Raw genomic sequence first — 20,887 nt, forward strand, 5'->3', positions numbered from 1 at the left:
TCATGAGGTCAGGAGATCGAGACCATCCTGGCTAACACGGTGAAACCCCGTCTCTACTAAAAATACAAGAAAATTAGCCAGGCGAGGTGGCAGGCGCCTGTAGTCCCAGCTACTCGGGAGGCTGAGGCAGGAGAATGGCGTGAACCCGGGGGAGCGGAGCTTGCAGTGAGCTGAGATCGCGCCACTGCACTCCAGCCTGGGGCACAGAGCAAGACTCCGCGTCAAAAAAAAAAAAAAAAAAAAAAAAAGAATAAAAGATAAAAACAAAACATTTATTTTAAAAATTCCTAACTGATCTAACATGTTTGTTCAATATAATGACAGCAACAATATATTGAATAATTATAGTTTATGGAAAGGCAAATAAAAAACAGCATTTTATAAGAAATGGGAAAAATAATTGGGAATACTATGTTATAAGGTACCAGCACTGCCCATAAAACAGTTTTAATGTTAACTGAAGGTGGATTAGTCGTAAATGTACACTGCCAACTCTAGGGCAATAACTAAAACAAAAATTTTTTAAGTATAATTGATATGCTAAGAGCAGACAGAAAATGGAATTATTTAAAATGTTCAATTAGTAATAGAGAAGGCAGAAAAAGAGTGGAAGGCAAAATAAAGTTTTTTAAAAAGAACAAGAGCAATGAACGGAAAAGCTGCGAACCTAGACCAGATAATTAATCCAACTAAATCAATAATCATTTTAAATGTGACAGCTTAAATATACCAATTAAGACAGAGACTTTCAAAGTGGATTTAAAAAAACAAGACCCAACTGTACATTATATGTTGTCTACAAGAAACTCACTTTAAATATAAAAACACAGAGAGGTTAAAAGTAAAAGGATAGGGACAGATATACTATGCTAACACTAATCAAAACAGTTGGAATAGCTGCATTAATTTTAAAGCAGATCTCAGAAGAAGGAAAATTATCAACGATAAAGAAAGGGCATTTCATCATGATAAAGGGGCCAATACTCCAAGAAGATATAACCATTCTTAATATGTATGTGCCTAGCAATAGAGCATCAAAATATGAGGCAAAAACTGAAAGAAATGTAAGGAGGACCAGTCAAATCCACTATCATAGTTAAAGACTTAAACAACCCTCAATCAGGAATTGACAGATCCAGAAGGCAGAAAATCGGTAAAGACATAATTGAATTAAACAGCACCATCAATTAACAGGAGCTAACTGGCATCTACAGGCTACTTCATCCAACAACAAACAAAATACACATTCTTCTCAAGCTCACATAAACGTTCACCAAAACAGACCACATTCTGGGCAATAAAAACATAACAAATGTAAAAGAATATAAAACTAAAAATCAATAACACATATCAAATATTTACAGATAGTTGCAAACCCACAAAATACTTAGAAATTTAAAAACACTTCTAAATATAACATGGGTCAAAGAAGCCTCAAATTGTTTTTGTTTCAAACTAAATGAAAATAAATATAGTTTATCAAAATTTTTGGAATGCAGCAGAAACCATGCAAGAGGGAAATTTATAACACTTAATGCATATAAAAGAAGACTAAAAACCAATAATCTAGGAAAACTGAGACAGAAGAGCAATATAAATCTAAAGCAAACAGAAAAAAAAAATTAGATCAGAAATCAATGAAACTGAAAACATGGTAATGCAGAAAAATCAACAAAATCAAAATCTAGTTCTTTAATAAATAAAACTGATAAACTTAGGGCCAGGCTAGCCAATAAAAGACACCAAAAAATACTACCACAAATCAAAGAGGGGCCATGACTTCTGATCCCATGGGCATTAAAAGAATAGTAAGTGTTATGAGCAGTTCTGTCTCCACAAATCTGGTAAGTTAAATGAAACGGGCAAATTCCTTGAATAATACAATCTATCAAAACTCACGGGAAGAAACAGATAAACTGAATAGGCCCATATCTATTAAAGAAATTGAATCAATCATTAATAACTTCCCCATGTAGAGTTCTACCAGGTATCTGATGATACGATACCAATTCTCTATAATCTCTTTAGAAAGCAGAGACAGTAAACAATTCCTAGCTCATTCTGTGAGGCCTTTGTAACAGAACTAGACAAAGATAATACTAGAAAGGAAAATTACAGACCAACCTCTCATTAACATTGATGCAACAATCCTTGACAAAATATGAATCAAATTCAACAATGTATTAAAAAAATTCTACACCATGACCAAGTGAGATTTTTCCATATATACAAGGCTGGTTTGACATTCAAAAGTCAGTTTATAAAATCTACTACATCAGTAGGCTAAAGAAAGATCATGTGATCCTATCAATGAATGCAGAAAAAGCATATGACAAAAATCCAACATCCATTCACAAAAACTCTGAGCAAACTCGGAAGAGAGGGAAACTCCCTCAACCTGATAAGAGTATCAACAACAAAAAAAAACCTACAGTGAACATCTCACTTACTGTTGAGAAATGTCTTTCTTGTTGGTGAAAAAGGATGCTTTCCCCTAATATTGGGAATAAGACAAGGATGTCTCCTCTCACCACCCCAATTCAACATTATACTGGGAAGTCCTAGCTAGTGCAATAAGCAAACAGAATGAAAAGTATGCAGACTGAAAAGGAACAAATAAAACTTGTTTGCAGATGATATGATTGTGTATGTTGAAAACCCCTAGGAATCAAGGAAAAGATTCTTGCAACTAACAACTAACAGCAAGGTTGAAGAATATAAGGTTAATATACAAGTCAATTGCTTTCCCATACACCAGCAATGAACAATTGGAATTTGAAATTAAAATGCCATTTACATTAACACCAAGAAATTAAACACTTTGGTATAAATCTAACAAAACAGGATCTCATATAAGGTCTATATAAGGAAAAAGCTAAAAAATGCTAATCAAAAAATCAAAGATCTGAAAAAATGGAGAGATGTTCCATGTTTATAGATAGGAATACTCAATAATGCTAAGATGCCAATTCTTCCCAACTTGATCTTTAGATTAAGTGCAATCCCAGCCAAAATCCTGGCACGGTGGACACAGGCAAACTGATTTGAAAGTCTACATGGAAAAGCAAAAGGTCCAGAATGGCCAACACAATATTCAAGAACCAAGTCAGAGGATTTACACTCTCCAGACTTCAAGACTTACTAAAAAGCTTCAGTATTCAACACAGCATGATATTGGCAAAAGAAAAGATCAGTGGAATGGAATAAAGAGTCCAGATTTAGAACCACATATAGTCAACTGATCTTTGAAAAGAGAGCAAAGGCAATTCATGGAGAAAGAACAGTCTTCAACGAATGGTGCTGGAACAACTGGACATCACACGTCCCTCATCCCCTCAAAAATCAATGTAAACACAAACCTTACTCCTTTCAGAAAACCTGAGAACAAGTCATAGATCTAAATGTAAACCACAAAACTTAAAAAAAAAAAAAATCTGTAGAATATAAAACAGGAGAAAGTCTAGGTGGCCTTAAACTTTTAGATACACCACCAAAATCCTGCCCCAGTAAAGGCAGACTTTATTAAAATTTCAACTCTGCAAAAGACAGTATTAACAGAATGAGAAGACAAGCCACAGATTGGGAGAAAACATTTACCAAACACCTGATAAAGGGCTGGTATCCAAAATACATCAAGAACTCTTAAAACTCAAAAAAAGAAAACAAACAACTTATTTTTAAAATGAGTAAATAATGTAAGCAGACACTCAGCAGATTGAGTTGAAAGTGTATGAGAAGATGTTCAACATCATATATCATTAGGGAATTGCAAAATAAAACAATGAGATACCACTACACACCTATTAGAGTAGCTACAATCACATGATAATATCAAACGCTGGTGAGAATGTGGAGCAACAGAAATCACATTCATTGCTGATGGGAATGCAAAATGGAAAAGCCACTTTGGAAGACAGTTTGACAGTCTCTGTACTGCAAAGCTAAGCATTAACTTACCATATGATCCAGCGATCACACAAATAAGGGAGCAAAGGACATTTCTAGGTCAAACTATTCTGTATGATACTAATGGTGAATACATGACATGTATTTGACAGAACCCATAGAACTGCATGACAGAAAGCATGAACCCCAATGTAAACTATGGACTTTAATTAATAATTGATCAATAATGGTTCATCAATTATAACAAATGTAACACACTAACAAAAGATGGTAACAGGGGAAACTGGGAGGGAGGAGGAGGTAAATGTGAACTCTCTATACTTACTGGTCAATTATTCCATAAATGTAAAACTGCCCTTTTTTAAAAAAGTCTATTAAAAAATACTAAAATAACCCTTTAATTCAGACCCTGAGGTTCTATATGAAATTCTCCTGAGAATATGCAAATGCATGATCAATGGTGTAACAGATCAACAGATCTGCCTTTGAATGCCATCTTCACTGCTTATTGATTATATGTCCTTGGCCAGGTCTTGTAACCTCTGAGCTTCAACATTTTTATGTGTAAAATGAAAAAATTATCACCTTTCTCACAGGTTAACTAAATTAAATTAGGTAAATATACGTGAAGCACCTAGCAAAGGTACACTGAGTAGGTATGTAAATGTTTGTTCTTTTCTTATTTTCCCCCAAATTCTTTCTAACTGAGGCAAGACAGGATATATCCTAACTCAATCAGTGTTTCTCAAATCGGGGTACCTATACCCTTAGATATACATGCAACCATTAAATAAATAAAACACCTCATGTCTTCCAGGAGTTCAAGATTTGAGGGATGAAAGATAAATATTTTAAATGGTAATTAAAAGCACTACTAAAATAATGTTGCTATAGCAGAATGTTTATACTGTATTTCAATATGCAATACAAGACTGTGCCTCAATTAGAACTTAGGCCATATTCTCAAACTTCCAGGACTACTTCTTCACCATCTTCTGCCATTTGATATATTTCCCACACTTTTCCACTAATTTTAATTATGTTACTAAACTCAAGTTTATTTTCTTCTCAATACCAGTCATATGACAAGTGTCTCCAACAAGCCTGGTTATCTTTAAATTAGTAAATACAACCTGAAAAATAACATTTTATACTTACACAACTTAATATACAATTTAAAGTCAGAATTAAGAAAGTAAACCAAAAATAACTTAAATTGAGACTGTACTTTTCCATGATTTCCCAAGGTTGTGGCTATAACATTGAGTCAATTCCTTTGATAAGCTGTGCAAAATACACATACTTTGCATATACAGACTACTAGCCTAATTTTTAGAAACAAAATACTTTTTCATATCACTATAATTTCTCTGCCTAGGAGAATCTCAACATGCATAAAATCAAGCACTTTACTGGATAAATATTTAAGGAGAAAGTGGTATGAGTATTCCAGGCCAAAGGTAACAGAAGGTCATGTGTTATAATAGCCCAGACAGAGCACATCTGTAATGTGCTGGTTTGGTGTCACACACTTACAGAAACTGCAGTACGCTCACAGATCTACCAAAAAAATTTTTTTTTTTTTTTTTTTTTTTTTTTTTTTTTTTTTTCCTGAGACGGAGTCTTGCTCGAGACGTACTCGCCCAGGCTAGAGTACAGTGGCACGATTTCAGCTGACTGCAAGCTCCGCCTCCCGGGTTCTCACCATTCTCCTGCCTCTGCCTCCCTAGTATCCGGGACTACAGGCGGCCGCCACTACGCCCGGCTGGGTTTTTTTTATTTTTAGTAGAGACGGGGTTTTACCGTGTTAGCCAGGATGGTCTCAATCTCCTGATCTGTGATCTGCCTGCCTCAGCCTCCCAAAGCGCTAGGATTACAGGTGCGAGCCACTGTACCCAGCCCATCTACAAAATCTTTAAGGATCTCAAAAGCATGCTACATGAATAAGAGGTAAGAATATGGGGATACTTAATATGTAGAAGACTTGGGCTTGGAATTGATGGAAAAGTAATAGCTATCTTGAAGGCTGTCACATTTGAAAGGGATCAGACTTGCTCTGTCGTCCCAAACTAGGATCAACAAGAAGCAGCAAGTAGTAAAGTGGTACATCTGGTAGTGAAGAGACTTGAGTACTACAATTTGTTTAAAAATAGTATATTAGAAATGTATGTGGTATTTCTGGATACTAATTATCTTGTATGTAAAATAAAGGTGCTAAGCTAGGTAATTCTAAAGTAATTTTCAAGTAAAAATGGTATGGGAGGGGGGGCTAGGCGTAGTGGTTCACTTGAGGGCATGATTAGCCAGGCATGATGGCTGATGCCTGTAATCCCAGTACTTTGGGAGGCTGAGGCAGATGGATCACTTGAGGTCAGGAGTTGGAGACCAGCCTGGCCAACATGGTGAAACCTCATCTCTACTAAAAGTACAAAAAATTAGCTGGGTGTGGTGGTCCATGCCTATAATCCCAGCTACTCATGAGGCTGAGGCAAGAGAACCACTTGAACCCAGGAGGCAGATGTTGCAGTGAGTCGAGATCATGCCACTGCACTCCAGCTTAGGCGAGAGTAAGACTCCATATCAAATTAAAAAAAAAAAAAAAAAAAAAAAAAAAAAAGGCATGGAAGCAAATTCTGAATCAACTTCTTAGCAAAGAGTGTCCCTTCCCAGCACTTTGGGAGGCCGAGGCGGGTGGATCACCTGAGGTCAAGAGTTCAAGACCAGCCTGGCCACCATGGTGAAACCTGGTCTCCACAAAAATAGAAAAATCAGCCGAGCATGATGGCAGGTGCCTGTAATCCCAGGTACTCAGGAGGCTGAGGTGGGAGAATCACTTGAACCCAGAAGGCGGTGGCTGCAGCAAGCTGAGATTGCGCCACTGCACTCCAGCCTGGGCAACAGAGCAAGACTGTCTCCAAAAAAACAAACAAACAAAAACAGTATCCTGAATGTACATGGAATCAGCTATGAAATGCTAAGTTCTATAACAAAGAACTTTGCAAAGATAATGGTGGCATATTGATTCCCATTATCACTTTTCTACATCAAAGGTAAAATGGAATAAATAGCAAATTATTTTAATAAAGGCCAGGTCAGGAGCAGTAACCCATGCCTGTAATCTCAACATTTTAGGAGACTGAGGAGGGAGGATCACTTCTCAGCCTGGGCAACATAAACTCCAACTCTGCAAAAAGATACCAAAAATAGCTGGGTACAGTGGTGCATACCTATAGTCCCAGCTTGAGAGGCTGAGGTAGGAGGATCACCAGAACCTGGGGAGGTTGAGGCTGCAGTGAGCCATGATCGAGCCACTACACTCCAGCCTGGGCAACAGAATAAGACCCCGTCTCAAGGGGGGGAAAAAAAAAAAAGGCAGACATGGCAGTGCATGCCTATAGCAGAGAAGGCTGAGGCAACAGGATCACTTGAGGCTAAGAGTTCCAGGCTCCAGTGAACTACAGTGGTGCTACTGCCCTCCAACCTAGGTGACACTGTGAGACCTTGTCTCAATAAAAAAATAAATAAATAAAAAAAGCCAAAAATGTCCACTAGCAGTTGTTTTTAAAGAACTCAAAAACATGATGAAGGATTATTGCATTTTTCGATGTTATCCTCTATTGAGTAAATTACACTAGTAATTTAATTGTAGCGGGAAAAGTCCTATTTTCCTACCTTGTCCATATTCAATATTGCATTTTGCTTCGTTTCTAGATATACTGATTATTCTAACATAACCCTTTGAACCTACTTATTCCCTAGAGAATAATAGTATATCACTTTCTCCTGTCAATTATTTTATATACCAGGCAACAATGTTATTTCTTGATCCTCAGGACAAGATTTATGAGTTACAGTGTTGAGTAAACGTTTACAGAATTCCTTAATTTCTCAAACCAAAATAAAAGTTACTAAGTTGAGCAATTGTTTTCTAAGTTCTAGGTATTATTTAATAGAAACGGGCAAAACGAGACCGTACTTTCCTTTTGCTTTGCCAAAACCTGCAAAAACTTTTGCCAAAAATATTCCAGGCAATAATCTCATGAAATATGTACTCAACTTACCAAAGTACAATATTTTTATAGTGCTCAAGCTTGAGAAATTAAATATGAGTCATAAATACTAAGAGAGCAGGGGTAAGAAATGCCTTGGAATATAGGAGGCTACATATACAAACAGTACAATGTCTGTGGACATGTTTCTAAATGCACTCCAAAAACATACAAAAACAAATTTGTGGTTTATCAATTTCTCTTCTCTGAGAGTTTTAAGAAAAATTACTTTCCTAATTCTACATCTGTCTGAAAACCCATGGATACCTGTTGTTTACATTATAATTCAAATATTAAACATATTTTGAATATTTTTCTACCTATGCCATACCTTACCTCTTCAGCAAAGATCCCTTTGATCATAATTCCTGAAAACTCCAGTGAATACTTCAAAGTTCACTAACATTTTTACTGAAGTAATCTAATTACCTTAGATGTATACATTAGTGGAAAAATCACTCCAGAATACCTAAGTACTTAATTTTGAAACAATCTTTCACATTTCAGGACTAAAGTACTATGAAATATTATTGTTAAAGGGAAACAAAAATACCTGGATAAAAATAAAGCAAAAAATTGCTTAGGACATCTAAGCACTGACATTTGTCAGACTACTTCAACATGGCAAAGAAAATAAGATCTGTGTACATATTTACAATAACCTATAAAGTCAGGATTTTGCAGTCACACTGCTTGTCATGTTTACTTTTTTTTAACAGAAGCTACAAAAAAAAACTTCGTTTCCTTACTAAAGAACAATCAAAACAGATTTTTATACTAATCTAGTCAGTGATGGTTAAACCATAAGCCTATGTTCCTACACCTTGAAAATACAATGGTAAGCCAAATTCAACATTCTGTAATATTTTTATTTTGAAGGTTACTGATGATGTAGAGAAGAGTCTATGTTTTAAAAATTATTTTTAAAAACTCATGTCACCATTATCTTTGCAATATTTTTCAGGTTTCTAATACAGGGTGTATTTTAACTTCTATGCCTACCCTACCCTTTCATACACATATAGGAAAAGTTATAGATTTCTTTTATATTCAAATAAAATACAGCCTTTCATTGACATATACTGTGTCTGTAAACCTTTTAAAAGCTTTAATTCTGAAAACAAAATTTTGTCCACAGAATCTTTACATTTTTTTCCAAACTTACCAGGTTAATAAAGCCAAGAATGTTAGCTTCCTTTCTTTCCCCCACCCCCAATACAACAGCTATTCTAAATCATAACTGCCTTTTAGAAATTTGATTTTTTTCAGAGTATAATTTCTTCTGGGAGCCAAATTATTACATTTTAATCCACCAACTGTCACTAATTCAATCTTTATTTCTTGCCTAGGACCCCATCTTAACGTTATTTTTAATTTTGGGGGTCTACTTCTTCAGTAACTTTTCTTCAACTCTGAAAGGAAATCCTCTAGCTTCTAAGCAAATCCTGCATAGAAAAGGTAAATTGTTCCTGTGGCTTCAATTAAGTTAAATTATGTAGCTATAAAAACAAGAATCAATAAAACTAAATATTACCCTTTCCATGCTGTCTTGATAAGATTTAAAAACAAGAGACTATGAGATCAAGATTTCTCCTTCTACAATTATTTGTGCAAGTAGAACACTAAAATACAAAACATTTTTCACTTCAACAGTTCTTATGAATTGCATAGTCCCTAATCAGCCATTATTTTCAAATGTTCTTCTGGGTAAAGGAACTGTTTTTGGATGCTATTCTGTAAGAGTTATATTTTGATCAATCTAGCATCAAAAGACTTGGCCAAATTACTCTTGATATTTACAGTATCAACTCAAGAGAGTTTTAATGGTTTGCAAAATTGATGTACAAAAATTGCATCTAAAAAAATCCAATTCTGGAAACAAAGGTAAGATGATGCTAATCAGGAAAATGCAAAAACATACAAAACAAATCACCTATTTCATACATTCACTGGTGACCCCCACGAAGAATCACTTTAACAGTTCAAAAAAGTTTTTTCTGGGGAAAAAAAAAATGTAACATACAGAAAGGTAGAATATATATTCAGAAATACTTAGAGAAAGACACTTAAAATTAAAATACATTTAAAAATACTGTTGCAGTTTTCAGTTTCTACTCCTGAAACAGAAATAAGCCATTATCAGTAAGTGCATTTTTTTCATGGAGAAAATATTTATTAGATTTTAAATTATCACATAATACAGATATTACACAGTCATTCTAGAAAAAAGTTTATATTAATATTCATAAAGTAAACACTGAAAAATATAGGACTTCATTTTGTGACATAAAATATAAAAAAATTCAAAGGTAAATTCACCAAAAGTTTAAATAAACAAATCAGTTCACAATAATATACAAAAAGTTTCACTTTTAAATAAATAGCTTGTAGTGGCATGAGGTGACTAGAAATGCACTTACATTTCTTTTTGCATATTTTAAGGAACAGAGCTAAAATTCAATCAAAGCATGAGATTAAGAGATTAAATCACTTTTCATCTTCAAAGCTGAAACAAGAAGCTTATAATCTCACAGGCCACACAAAGTGGTTTGTACTTTGGTTCAAAGAATTCAACTAACTTAATTTCCAAGCAAATCTCATTTTTAGTTCCTTCAGTTCTTCCTAAAATGATTAACAGTTGTTTTTAAATTTATATGTGCTTGTAAACCAATTGTCTTATTAACATTTACTAAAAACAAGTCAGGAGTAAAAAGCTATAATCATTTATGGGAATTCAAAGCTCTCTGGGGAAATTTCAGTTCAAATTGATCCTTTAAACTTACTTTTAAGTACTATACTTACAAAAATTTATTTATAATGATAAAAAAATACAGAGAGCCAAGAAAGACTAAGTGCAGGTTATGCTTTAGCAAACGTGGCTTCTAAAACTTTTGAGATTTCCTAAAACATTTTAGCTGCTTCCATATTAATAACTCTAGAATATCTGTTCTTAAAATGTATAACAAATTTAACAAACTGGCAGCATTATGTGACTTTAAAAATTTTCTTTAATAGCTTTTGACTGACCAGTTAATAGATACCAAAGAAAGAGAGAAACAGAAATATTTTGATAACTACTTCAATCAATTAATTAATTGATGGCTTGGATAAATAACTATTTTGCAACACTTATTCCTTCACACCTACAGGCTTATTCTAATACTAAGTGCCTCTGCTCTGTAAACTACTGTTTTGTGTATTATTCAAACTTTAGTATGCCTTTAGTGTGAAAAAAAATACCTCAAGTTTAACAGGTAGCTATTACTTTAGAGGACAGACCAAGCTACTTCCATCTCAAGAGATATTTCTTCTACTTCTCTGTTAGAAACGTTGATTTGACAATTATAATAAGGCTCAAGACCACCAAAGATGAGCTAAAAGAGTATATCCTAATATTAAAAGCAGTTTTCAAATAATTAAGAAGTTCACCCTTTATTTACTAGTTACTTTCAGTGTCAAGCAACAAAAACAACCATTTCATTAAGTTTTCTGGACTTCCTCTACTACTTAAAAAAAAGTTTGCCTACTTCGTTAAGGTGATTTTCAATCCCACAAATCTTTTAAATGAAACAGATACAGAGAGCTGCTTTTAAAAGAAAGGAGTCTCTCAAGCTTCCTCTATTTCAGTCTTCTGAATAGAAAGAAATATTTTCATGGCCATGTAAAATTCCAATCTGAAAAGATTATTTCATTATTTGAGCCTTTCCATTTTCAGACCAAAAGTAATTCTTAAAAGTTTATAAATGACAAGATCAGGTGGCTGGCTCATCCTTGTGTCTTCTAGACATATTGCATGGATCCATTCACCACTGCCTTCCAAACTGCAGGTGCTGGCATGTGTGACAGATATCATCCATGAAGGCTCTGCTAGAAGAATTCCTTTTGCTGAAGAAGTATGATGTTTTACCAGTTGAAAGAAATCTGGGCAATTAGAGAACAAATAAACCAGTCTCCCATTATCAAGATACCTGGAGTCACAGAAGGAATCCACCAAGGAAAAATGAAAACTTGCCAAAAGGTAACAAGTTCACATTCTACCCATTGTAGGTGATAAGAACTTCCTGGAATCAAATCCTACCCTTGGCATCAAAGAAACTAAGAGAAAACCATCTTAATGCCATGGGTGAAATCTAGGAAAGGGTTCTTTTACCACAAATATTTATTCCTAGGGACTAAAAAATGACTTTTGAGTATATTAAACATAGCTTTCAGGGATATTGTATCCTGAAACTTACATTCATTCATACTTATCTTTTATTAAAGAATGAAGCCTAGAATTGACAGTAAAACCGTAATAGTACTATCATTGCATCTTTTAAAAGATCTAATATGAAGTCCTAACATTTGAGGTAGGAAGAAGACCAAAAGGTGTTCACTAACAGGGTAGGATAACACCTGGACATCTGACTGTATAAATTAGACTTCAAATGTCCAGTTTGCCCAAAGATGAAATACAGAACCTTTTAAATTACTGGAATATAAAGAGCACTTAGAAGTCCACTAATACCATAAAGGCCAAAATGGGTAGATATTCCCTTTTTAAAATTCCTGTGGACTACATAGGCATTCGTTAAATCATGTGCCCCAAATCATCCACTGCTTTAATTATCTGGAGAGAAAATTAAATTTTAGGTCTCATTTTTGAATGAGTACTAGTTAGCATTCTTAGAAAAACAAACAGATTGCAGTCCCACCTGGTTCTTAAATGAACCCAAGGAGTTTACCATAGAATTAAATGGGCAATGGAAGGACACTCCAATCTATAAATTAACCCAAGTAAATAATGGAAAGCACCCACTTGTTTATTATCCTTTCCCACTCTCTCCAGAAGCTGGATATTCTGTCTCCAAGGGTTCAGTGGAGAAAGTGGACCCCTGACGTCAAAAGCTCTCCGTGGTCTTGGCTGTATCTGTGGTTCTAGGATCACTCCTTGCACCTCTGGTAGGAGAGAAGCACTGAAATAGAGAGCTGAATATAGATTTAAGAAAAAAATCTTATTAAGAAATTACATTCTCTGGTCATTTGAGTTTGTAATGGCTTATCCTCAGGATAAAAAGAGCTACCTTTGGGCATACTTTCTTTAGTGCCTTCTTCATTTGAATTTTAGAAGTCTGTCACCACAAATGATTAATTCCTCAGTAACTATTAAGAAAGGACCTGTATTGGTCTAAGCCATAACACACTCTGTGATAAACCACTCAACTTTGAGTGGAAGACCAAATCAAAAATGATAAATTATGACTGGAAACAAGATCATAGTTGTCTTTAAGGGACAGGGAAAAGGCACGCAACCTCAGATATATCAAAGGAGGAGTCCCAGTTAATTCTTCTGTCAAAGAAAAGAAGATGGACTGAAAAGTAGAAACAGAAAAAAATCAAGCATATTAACAGGAATACTACTAAACTTTGGGAAAGTCTAAGAAGCTGAATTTCTTCTCTGAGTTCAAGTCTTCATTAACTTAAAGAATTAATCACACTATAGGCCCGTATTACAGCAATACAAAGCTAAGCCTGTATTTTATCAAAGCTTATGACTACTGTCACTGAAAAGATTTATTCTTCAAGCACTCAGCTTTAAAACTGGGAAGGCAGAATAGTGAATATAGGTAATACAGACTCAAAATCTTTTTTAAAATGCATAATCATTTTCTTTTGGGTCAAGAAGAACCAGGAATAATCATTAATGGCTATAACATAGAAATTAAGGCAGTAAGATATACCCAAATTACAGATGATGGCAAAGATACTAGAAAATAGTTAGCTTTATTATAGGAATAAGGTAAATAAGAGAAGGAAGTTCAAAGCACATAGCATCTGATCAAGGAAAAGCTGAAAGGAGAACAAGATAGGCAGATACATATTTAAAGTTACAGGGACTGCAGGATAAATTTTAACAGTGTTGCCTTTGGAAAACAGATCAATTATGCTTTGTGGTACAGAGTAATACATCCCTATTAAATTTCAGATCTTATTCTAAATATAATGGTGCTGCATATCCTTGTTCTATGAAATACAGTCAGTCACAGTATCCTATTTCTGGGACATGTTATATTTTGGGATAAAGTTTTTATAAAATGCTATCAAGTAATCTCCCTCTCATACCAACTGTTTATCACAAGGGTTCCTTACCTGTTAGTGGAACGAGGATTGTGTTCTCTTGTTCTCTATCAATCAACCAACAAAGGTTATAGTCTCAGCACTAAGAATGTAGCAACCAACCAAAGTTAGTGTTTTTAATGCCTTCACTTCCTCCTGGCTCTGCCAGCCAGTTTGGAAATGTATCAAAAGCTGAAAAGGAATGGTTATTCCATTACCTAACAACATTCAGACTAAGTATTTTTAAAAGCTTAAAGATGAAAAGAATGAGCTAACCCTTCTGCAGAGGAACATACCCAATTCTGTACAAATGAGAAATGAAGACAGTTTGACCTAAGTAAAGAAAATCTATTAATTTAACCATCAAATCTGCAATTACCAAATATTAAAGAAAAGAAAAAAGAAATTGGAAAGAAGGTGAAACTGCCACCTAACAAGAGGTATCAAATAATTATGAAAGTACTTTATGCACCTAAGTGGCAGCTATTGTTTCAATTTAAGTTTCCAATAGATTTTAAGTCCAAAAGTCTTTTAGTATTTAAAAGAGTGTATTCTTTAGATCAGTAGGCTTTAAAAAGTATTTTACAGTATAATCACAATGAGGAGGTATATGACAGATGGTAAGAAGAAAGGAATACAAATTAAAAAAGGATCTGAATACTGAATCTTAATAAATGCAATCTAATTAAGTGGTTTCAAGAGCCTAAAAAACTCCCGAGTAGATTAACAAAGCATTCCACAGCTGGAGTTGTTAAGGAGTGGCACTTTAACAGATGAAAAAGGCTTAAAATCAGTACATTGGAGCTATCTACATACATTTTCACTGTACCTATATGGTGCAAATAGGTGCTACAAAAGTGCTTTAAACAGTCATCCTCTAGTCTTTTCTAATCAATTTCCTTGACAAATTATTCTTTTTCATATAGTAATAGCTCAGTATTAACAGTGAAAATTATCTAAGATTTCTAAATTAATGAAATCTAAGTAAAACTTAACTACTTTAAAATAGTTTAAAACCTATTCAGATATTATAATTAAGATATGATTTTCCAAATTTCCTTTAGTTTCCAATAGTTAACTTTTCAATAGTTTTCCTTTGGTTCTTGAATACTAATCAATAATAACATATAAGTGAGTGAAAATACAGGCAAAAAGAAAGAGGTACATTTTGAAATAGGAAATATACCTGGTAACTTTCATTTTTAAGTTTACAGGCCTACTTCACTTTGAAAATGAAAAACAACTCCCAAAAAACCAGATCTTGCTCAGATTAATATTAGTCTAAATTTAGAATTTCTCCTACAGCAGGAACTTTACATTAAATGCATCCAAATCTTTATCATACACCACAGTATAATATAGATTAAAAGTACAACAAACTTAGATTTTAAAAAACCAAATGTCGTTAGGTTAGGTTACACAGCAAGTTAAATATGAGAGCTCGCCGGAGAAAATGAATCTTTACAAACTTCCCCTAAGTCAGAACACTTTCAGAATATAACTTTTTATTTTGCCTGAAGTACCAAAACATCCTAATTCAACATTCATACTCAGAAATGAATAAACAGATTTCTCTAAGTAGAAATTATTTTGAAATCACTGAGGAGAGGCGGTATCTCTCCTGCTTTAAGAGTTAATAATTTACGAAGACTCTGAATTTGATAATGTATCATTTATATAAAAAACGTAAAGATGCTTTCAAAATGACGTCATTATTTGAACAAGAAAGAGCAGCCTTTGTGAGATTATTATTGATGGAAACTCCTAAAAATGATACAGGAAGCCCTTACCTAATTCTATTTTAGTGGACAACATTCTTCTATGTGATATTTTAAGAGGGGGAAATATTTTTTCCACTGCAAGACTTACATTTCAACCACTAGAGAAAAAATTTCAAACCAAAGCTAATAAAATGAGCAATGCTGAGCTGCTACCTCAAATGGCTGTCATAGATCTATTAACCTACCAGTACATCAATGAAATCATTTTAACATTTTCTGTAAATAATGAAATTTTTAAAGATTCTTACTGAAAATCCATGTATATTCAAATCAGAAACAGTATTTGATATATAAATACCACTGAGAAAATGTTATGAGAAGTACATCAAATTAGGCTGTTTGCAATATTTGTTCTCAATATTAAATTATTAAATGAGTATACGCAGCTTATTAGTTTTAAGCATTTCTAATATCTAAGCATAAGGGAAGGCTATACCTATTTAAGCTATGAAATAGAAGGTACTATGTTTCTACAAAGACCAATTTCTACTCAAACGTGCTACAACTGACCGATCTAAAGTTGAACTTAATGGTTTATAAATTTACCGATTATTCATTAACCTGGACATTCTACATACATTGGAAGCATCTTTTTATTCTTTACCTATTATTACCCATTCATACTGGTTCTAAGGCACTTCTACAAAGAGAACAAATTTTTCACAAATTCCTCTAAGTATCCAAAACAGTCCTAGCTGGCAGTAAGAAGAAAAGGAAAGAACATGCTTAACAGAAGCAGTGTGTCTTTTATCTCCAGCCCCTAGAAAAGTGCTTGGAACATGGAATAGGTAACTCAGTAAATGCTTTACAAATAAGTTACTGATCAAAAAACAAAGAAGAATTTTGTCAAGTGGTTGATATCTAAAGTAGACACTGAAAAGTTCAACTTTCTAATCCTACAGAAAACAAAAAATTTATCAAAAGTATAAACTTTCAGCCAGGCACCACGGCTCACACTCATAATCCCAGCAATTTGTGAAGCTGAGGCGGGCCAATCACCTGAGGTCAGGAGTTCGAGACCAGACTGGCCCACATGGTGAAACCTGTCTCTACTAAAAATACAAAAAATTAGCTGGACATGGTGGCGCTCGCCTGTAGTCCCACTACTTGGGAGGCTGAAGCAGGAGAATCGCTTGAGCCTGGGAGCCGGAGGTTGCAGTGGGCTGAGATCGAGACACTGCACTCCAGCCTGGGCGACAGAGCAAGACTCCGCCAATCTCAAAAAATAAAAAATTAAAAAAAAAAAAACTTTCGTGGATCCATCTCTTTTTGGGGTTGTCAACTTCTAAGGATTAATTTTTTAGTATAGTTAGCAGAATTTCAAAGGTATTATCCTGAGATGACACAAATGTTACCCAAATTGCAACGATTACAGATTTCTGATATTATTTTTCAGAGATTTAATAGTATGAAAACCAGATACTGCCAGAATATCCAATTTCAAAAAGGGAGATATCTTACCCCATAACAAAACAAAATGGTGGGGGAAAAAAAAAAAACCTAACCAAGTTCTTTGGAATTAGTTAACTAAGGTATTGTATTGGAGGTAAAGATTATTTCTTAACCATAAAGCTTATGTGTATTATCAAATGGAATATACATTTAAAAAAAAAATAGGGAAGACTCTGAGCAAAGTTGTGTGTTAAAAATAATTTTTTTAATTAAAAAAAAAAATGGGAAGGAAGTCTGAACTTAAGGGGCTGAATACCATCATGAGGATATGTGCCTAATCAAGGACATCAATTTCCTAAAAGAGAAGAAAATTGTAATGAAAAAAGAAAAACCTAACTATTAAAGCATTTTTGGAACTCAACATCTCGCCAAATTCTATTATCAGTATATTTTCTCTTCATCCCTTTTGGAAAATATACCATCCAAAAATGTTACTGGTATTCAAGTTAGTCCACTAGATATAAGTATCAAATATTTGTGAAAAGACAAGCAACAGATAACCCAAATGTGTTCATGCTCCACTAAGGTAGAAGATTAAGTAAAACAGATGAAAAAGAAACGATCTACAATATATATATTTTAGAGTAGTTAATCCACTACAGAACAAAAGATAAAAGGCAATCATAGAAACACAGTTGCATAAACCACATTGACTATAAAAAAGGATAAGGCAACCTAAGGGTCAAGAAAACTAAATATAAAAATGGTTAAATTTGGCCGGGCACAGTGGCTCACACCTGAAATCTCAGCACTTTAGGAGGCCAAGGCAGGCGGATCACCTGAAGTCAGGAGTTCAAGACCAGCCTGGCCAACATGGTGAAACCCATCTCTAATAAAAAATACAAAAATTAGCCAGGTGTGATGGCACACGCCTGTAGTCCCAGCTACTTGAGAGGCTGAGGCAAGAGAATCGCTTGAACCTGGGAGGCGGAGGTTGCAATGAGCCGCGATCACACCACTGCACTCCAGCCTGGGCAACGAGGGATATTCCGTCTCAAAACAAATAAATAAATAAAGCTTAAATTTGCCACTGACTCCTTTAAATGAAAAAGGCTAGTATATGTCAAAAAAAAAACCGCTGGGCGCGGTGGCTCACGCCTGTAATCCCAGCACTTTGGGAGGCCGAGGCGGGCGGATCACAAGGTCAGGAGATCGAGACCACGGTGAAACCCCGTCTCTACTAAAAATACAAAAAATTAGCTGGGCGCGGTGGCAGGCGCCTGTAGTCCCAGCTACTCAGGAGGCTGAGGCAGGAGAATGGCGTGAACCCGGGAGGCGGAGCTTGCAGTAAGCCAAGATCACGCCACTGCACTCCAGCCTGGGGGACAGAGCGAGACTCGAGACTCCGTCTCAAAAAAAAAAAAAAAAAAAAAAACAAACAAAAAAAACGCTTAGTAAAAGTAAGTTTAACAACAATCTCTAAATTACTCTAACAAATACTTTTATCATAACTAACCTATCCATTACTTTTACCTCTCTAGTGTTTTCTTCATTTTGCTAGCATGAAATATTTAGCTTGATCCTTAAGATGAAAGAAATTTGAAAGATCTATAAGGTATTGGGAAAAAAAAAAAAAAGGATAATCTTCCTACAACATTTTTTCATTCTAGGATCTTGGGTTGTGTTACATTCTTAAGAGTGAACTCAGAAAAAGATAAACATGAAAGGCCAGGCCAGGCGTGGTGGTTCATGTCTGTAATCTCAGCATTTTGAGAGGCCAAGGCAGGCGGATCACTTGAGGCCAGGAGTTCAAGACCAGCCTGGCCAACATGGTGAAATTCTGTCTCTACTAAAAATATAAAAATTAGCCGGGTATGATGTTATGTACCTGTAATCCCAGCTACTTGGGAGGCTGAAGCACAAGAATCACTTGAACCCAGGAGGCAAAGGTTGCAGTGAGCCAAGATCATGCCACTGCACTCCAGCCTGGGTGACAGTGCGAGACTCCATCTCAAAAAAAAAACACAAAAAACAAAAAACAAATAAAAATAAAAATAAATAGAAAAGAAAGACCATAGCAACAAAAACACGTTTTGCGAGTTAGGTTGCCTTTACATTAATTCCTTTGGGGTCTTTATCCATTTATGACAAGGAAAATAATATATCAGTCAAGAATGAAACAAAAAAAGATGTTAAATAATTAAATGTAAAAGATTATCAAGCAAGAATCATCAATGGGTGCTAAAATTAATGGAAGTATGAGAAACAAGATTATTTACATAGTCTCAAAATATTCCCCCCAAGACATTTGTTAATTACAAAGTGAAAAAATAGTAACTTCATAGTTTAGAAACCTGGCAGGCACCTCCTTAATCAAATGATCAAGATGACATCACCAATAATGGGATGGATCATAATCATGTACCTCCTTATTTACTGATAAGAATACAGCATCACTTCTGTCATATCCTTGCCAAAAATGCACAAACACAGATTGAGGACCAATCATACCAACTAGTATTCTTCAAAAGTGTCAAAGTCATGAAAGGAAAGAAAGAATGAAGAGCAGGCCTAGATTGAAGGAGATTAAGGAGATATGACAACCAAGTACAATATGAACTCCTAAACTGGATCCTGGACCAGAAAAAGATCATTTAATAGACAATGTCAAAATTCAAAAATGTTTAGAGTAGTTGGTATTAATTTCCTGACTTCTGTACTATGGTTATACATGATTCGAACATTAAGGAAAGCTGGGTGACAGGTATATGGGAATTCTGTGTGAAATACGTATGTATAGATGTGTGTGTATGTATGTGTATGTATGTGTGTATATATGTAGGTATGTATGTATATATTTAGATAGGGTGTGTGGCTCTGTCGCCCAGGCTGGAATACACTGGCACAACTGTGGCTCACTGCAACCTCCACTTCCCTGACTCGAGCGAACTTCCCACCTCAGACTCACTAATAGCTGGGACTACAGGGACACACCACCATGCTTGGCTAATTTTTGTAAAGACAGAGTTTCATCATGTTGCCCAGGCTGGTCTTGAACTCCTGGGCTCAAGTAATCTGCCTGCCTCAGTCTCCCAAAATGGTGAGATTACAGGCATGAGCCACCACACCGAGCCTGTGTACTAAATTTTTGCAACTTTTGGTAAGTCTAAAATTATTTCCAAAAAGAAAGTTGAAAATAAAAAATAGAAGAAAACATCCTGAATACGGTTCCATACTCAACACTCCTATGGAATACCCACTGAGAAACTAAGAAACATAAATCTCCAATTTTTCATTCAGATGAAAAATTTAGTCCAATCTTTCTTTAAAAGCTAATCCTAATGGAAATGATGGCATTATGTCATGTTCTGTACTAATAGCAGAAAAGTAACCAGATGTTAATAGGCTTTTTCTTTCCCTTTGATAAACAGTTCTTTAGATAGAGAACTTTAATTCAGAAGACAATATTTGAGAGATCAAAAGAGAAAAATCTCTCCTACAAAGAGAAAAACAATGTTTACATTAAATAGCAAGTGTGGAAATTAACTCCAGACTACAGCAAGCTTATCATAGAACAAGTGAATAAAAAAGCAAAAGTTCTTTCCAATTTACATGATCATGTATGTTTATTCCTGCATTATTAAAATTGAAGACTTTCTGCTC

At 34.8% G+C, this 20,887-nt stretch overlaps 1 protein-coding gene across 3 annotated transcripts in view; it reads right to left on the reverse strand.

Annotated features, from left to right (window-relative positions):
• TSC22D1 (TSC22 domain family member 1) overlaps nucleotides 1-20,887 on the reverse strand; it is a 144,137-nt gene that overhangs the window by 94,597 nt on the left and 28,653 nt on the right. Inside the window, exons 2-3 of one of the 3 annotated variants that reach the window (XR_007720727.1) lie at nucleotides 12,754-12,923; nucleotides 10,603-11,876 (exon numbers count right to left, since the gene is read on the reverse strand). The exons of 1 other annotated variant lie outside the window; for it this stretch is intronic. Coding sequence is in view for 1 of the 2 variants with exons in the window: in XM_050766178.1 (XP_050622135.1) it covers nucleotides 12,836-12,923 (88 nt within the window). In the remaining variant the exon portion in view is untranslated. Of the gene's footprint in view, nucleotides 1-10,602; nucleotides 12,924-20,887 lie in introns of those variants that run through there. One more of the 3 variants, XM_050766178.1, reaches the window with a different exon arrangement.

The sequence above is a fragment of the Macaca thibetana genome, chromosome 17 (assembly GCF_024542745.1).
Source record: "Macaca thibetana thibetana isolate TM-01 chromosome 17, ASM2454274v1, whole genome shotgun sequence".
Classification (NCBI taxonomy): domain Eukaryota; kingdom Metazoa; phylum Chordata; class Mammalia; order Primates; family Cercopithecidae; genus Macaca; species Macaca thibetana.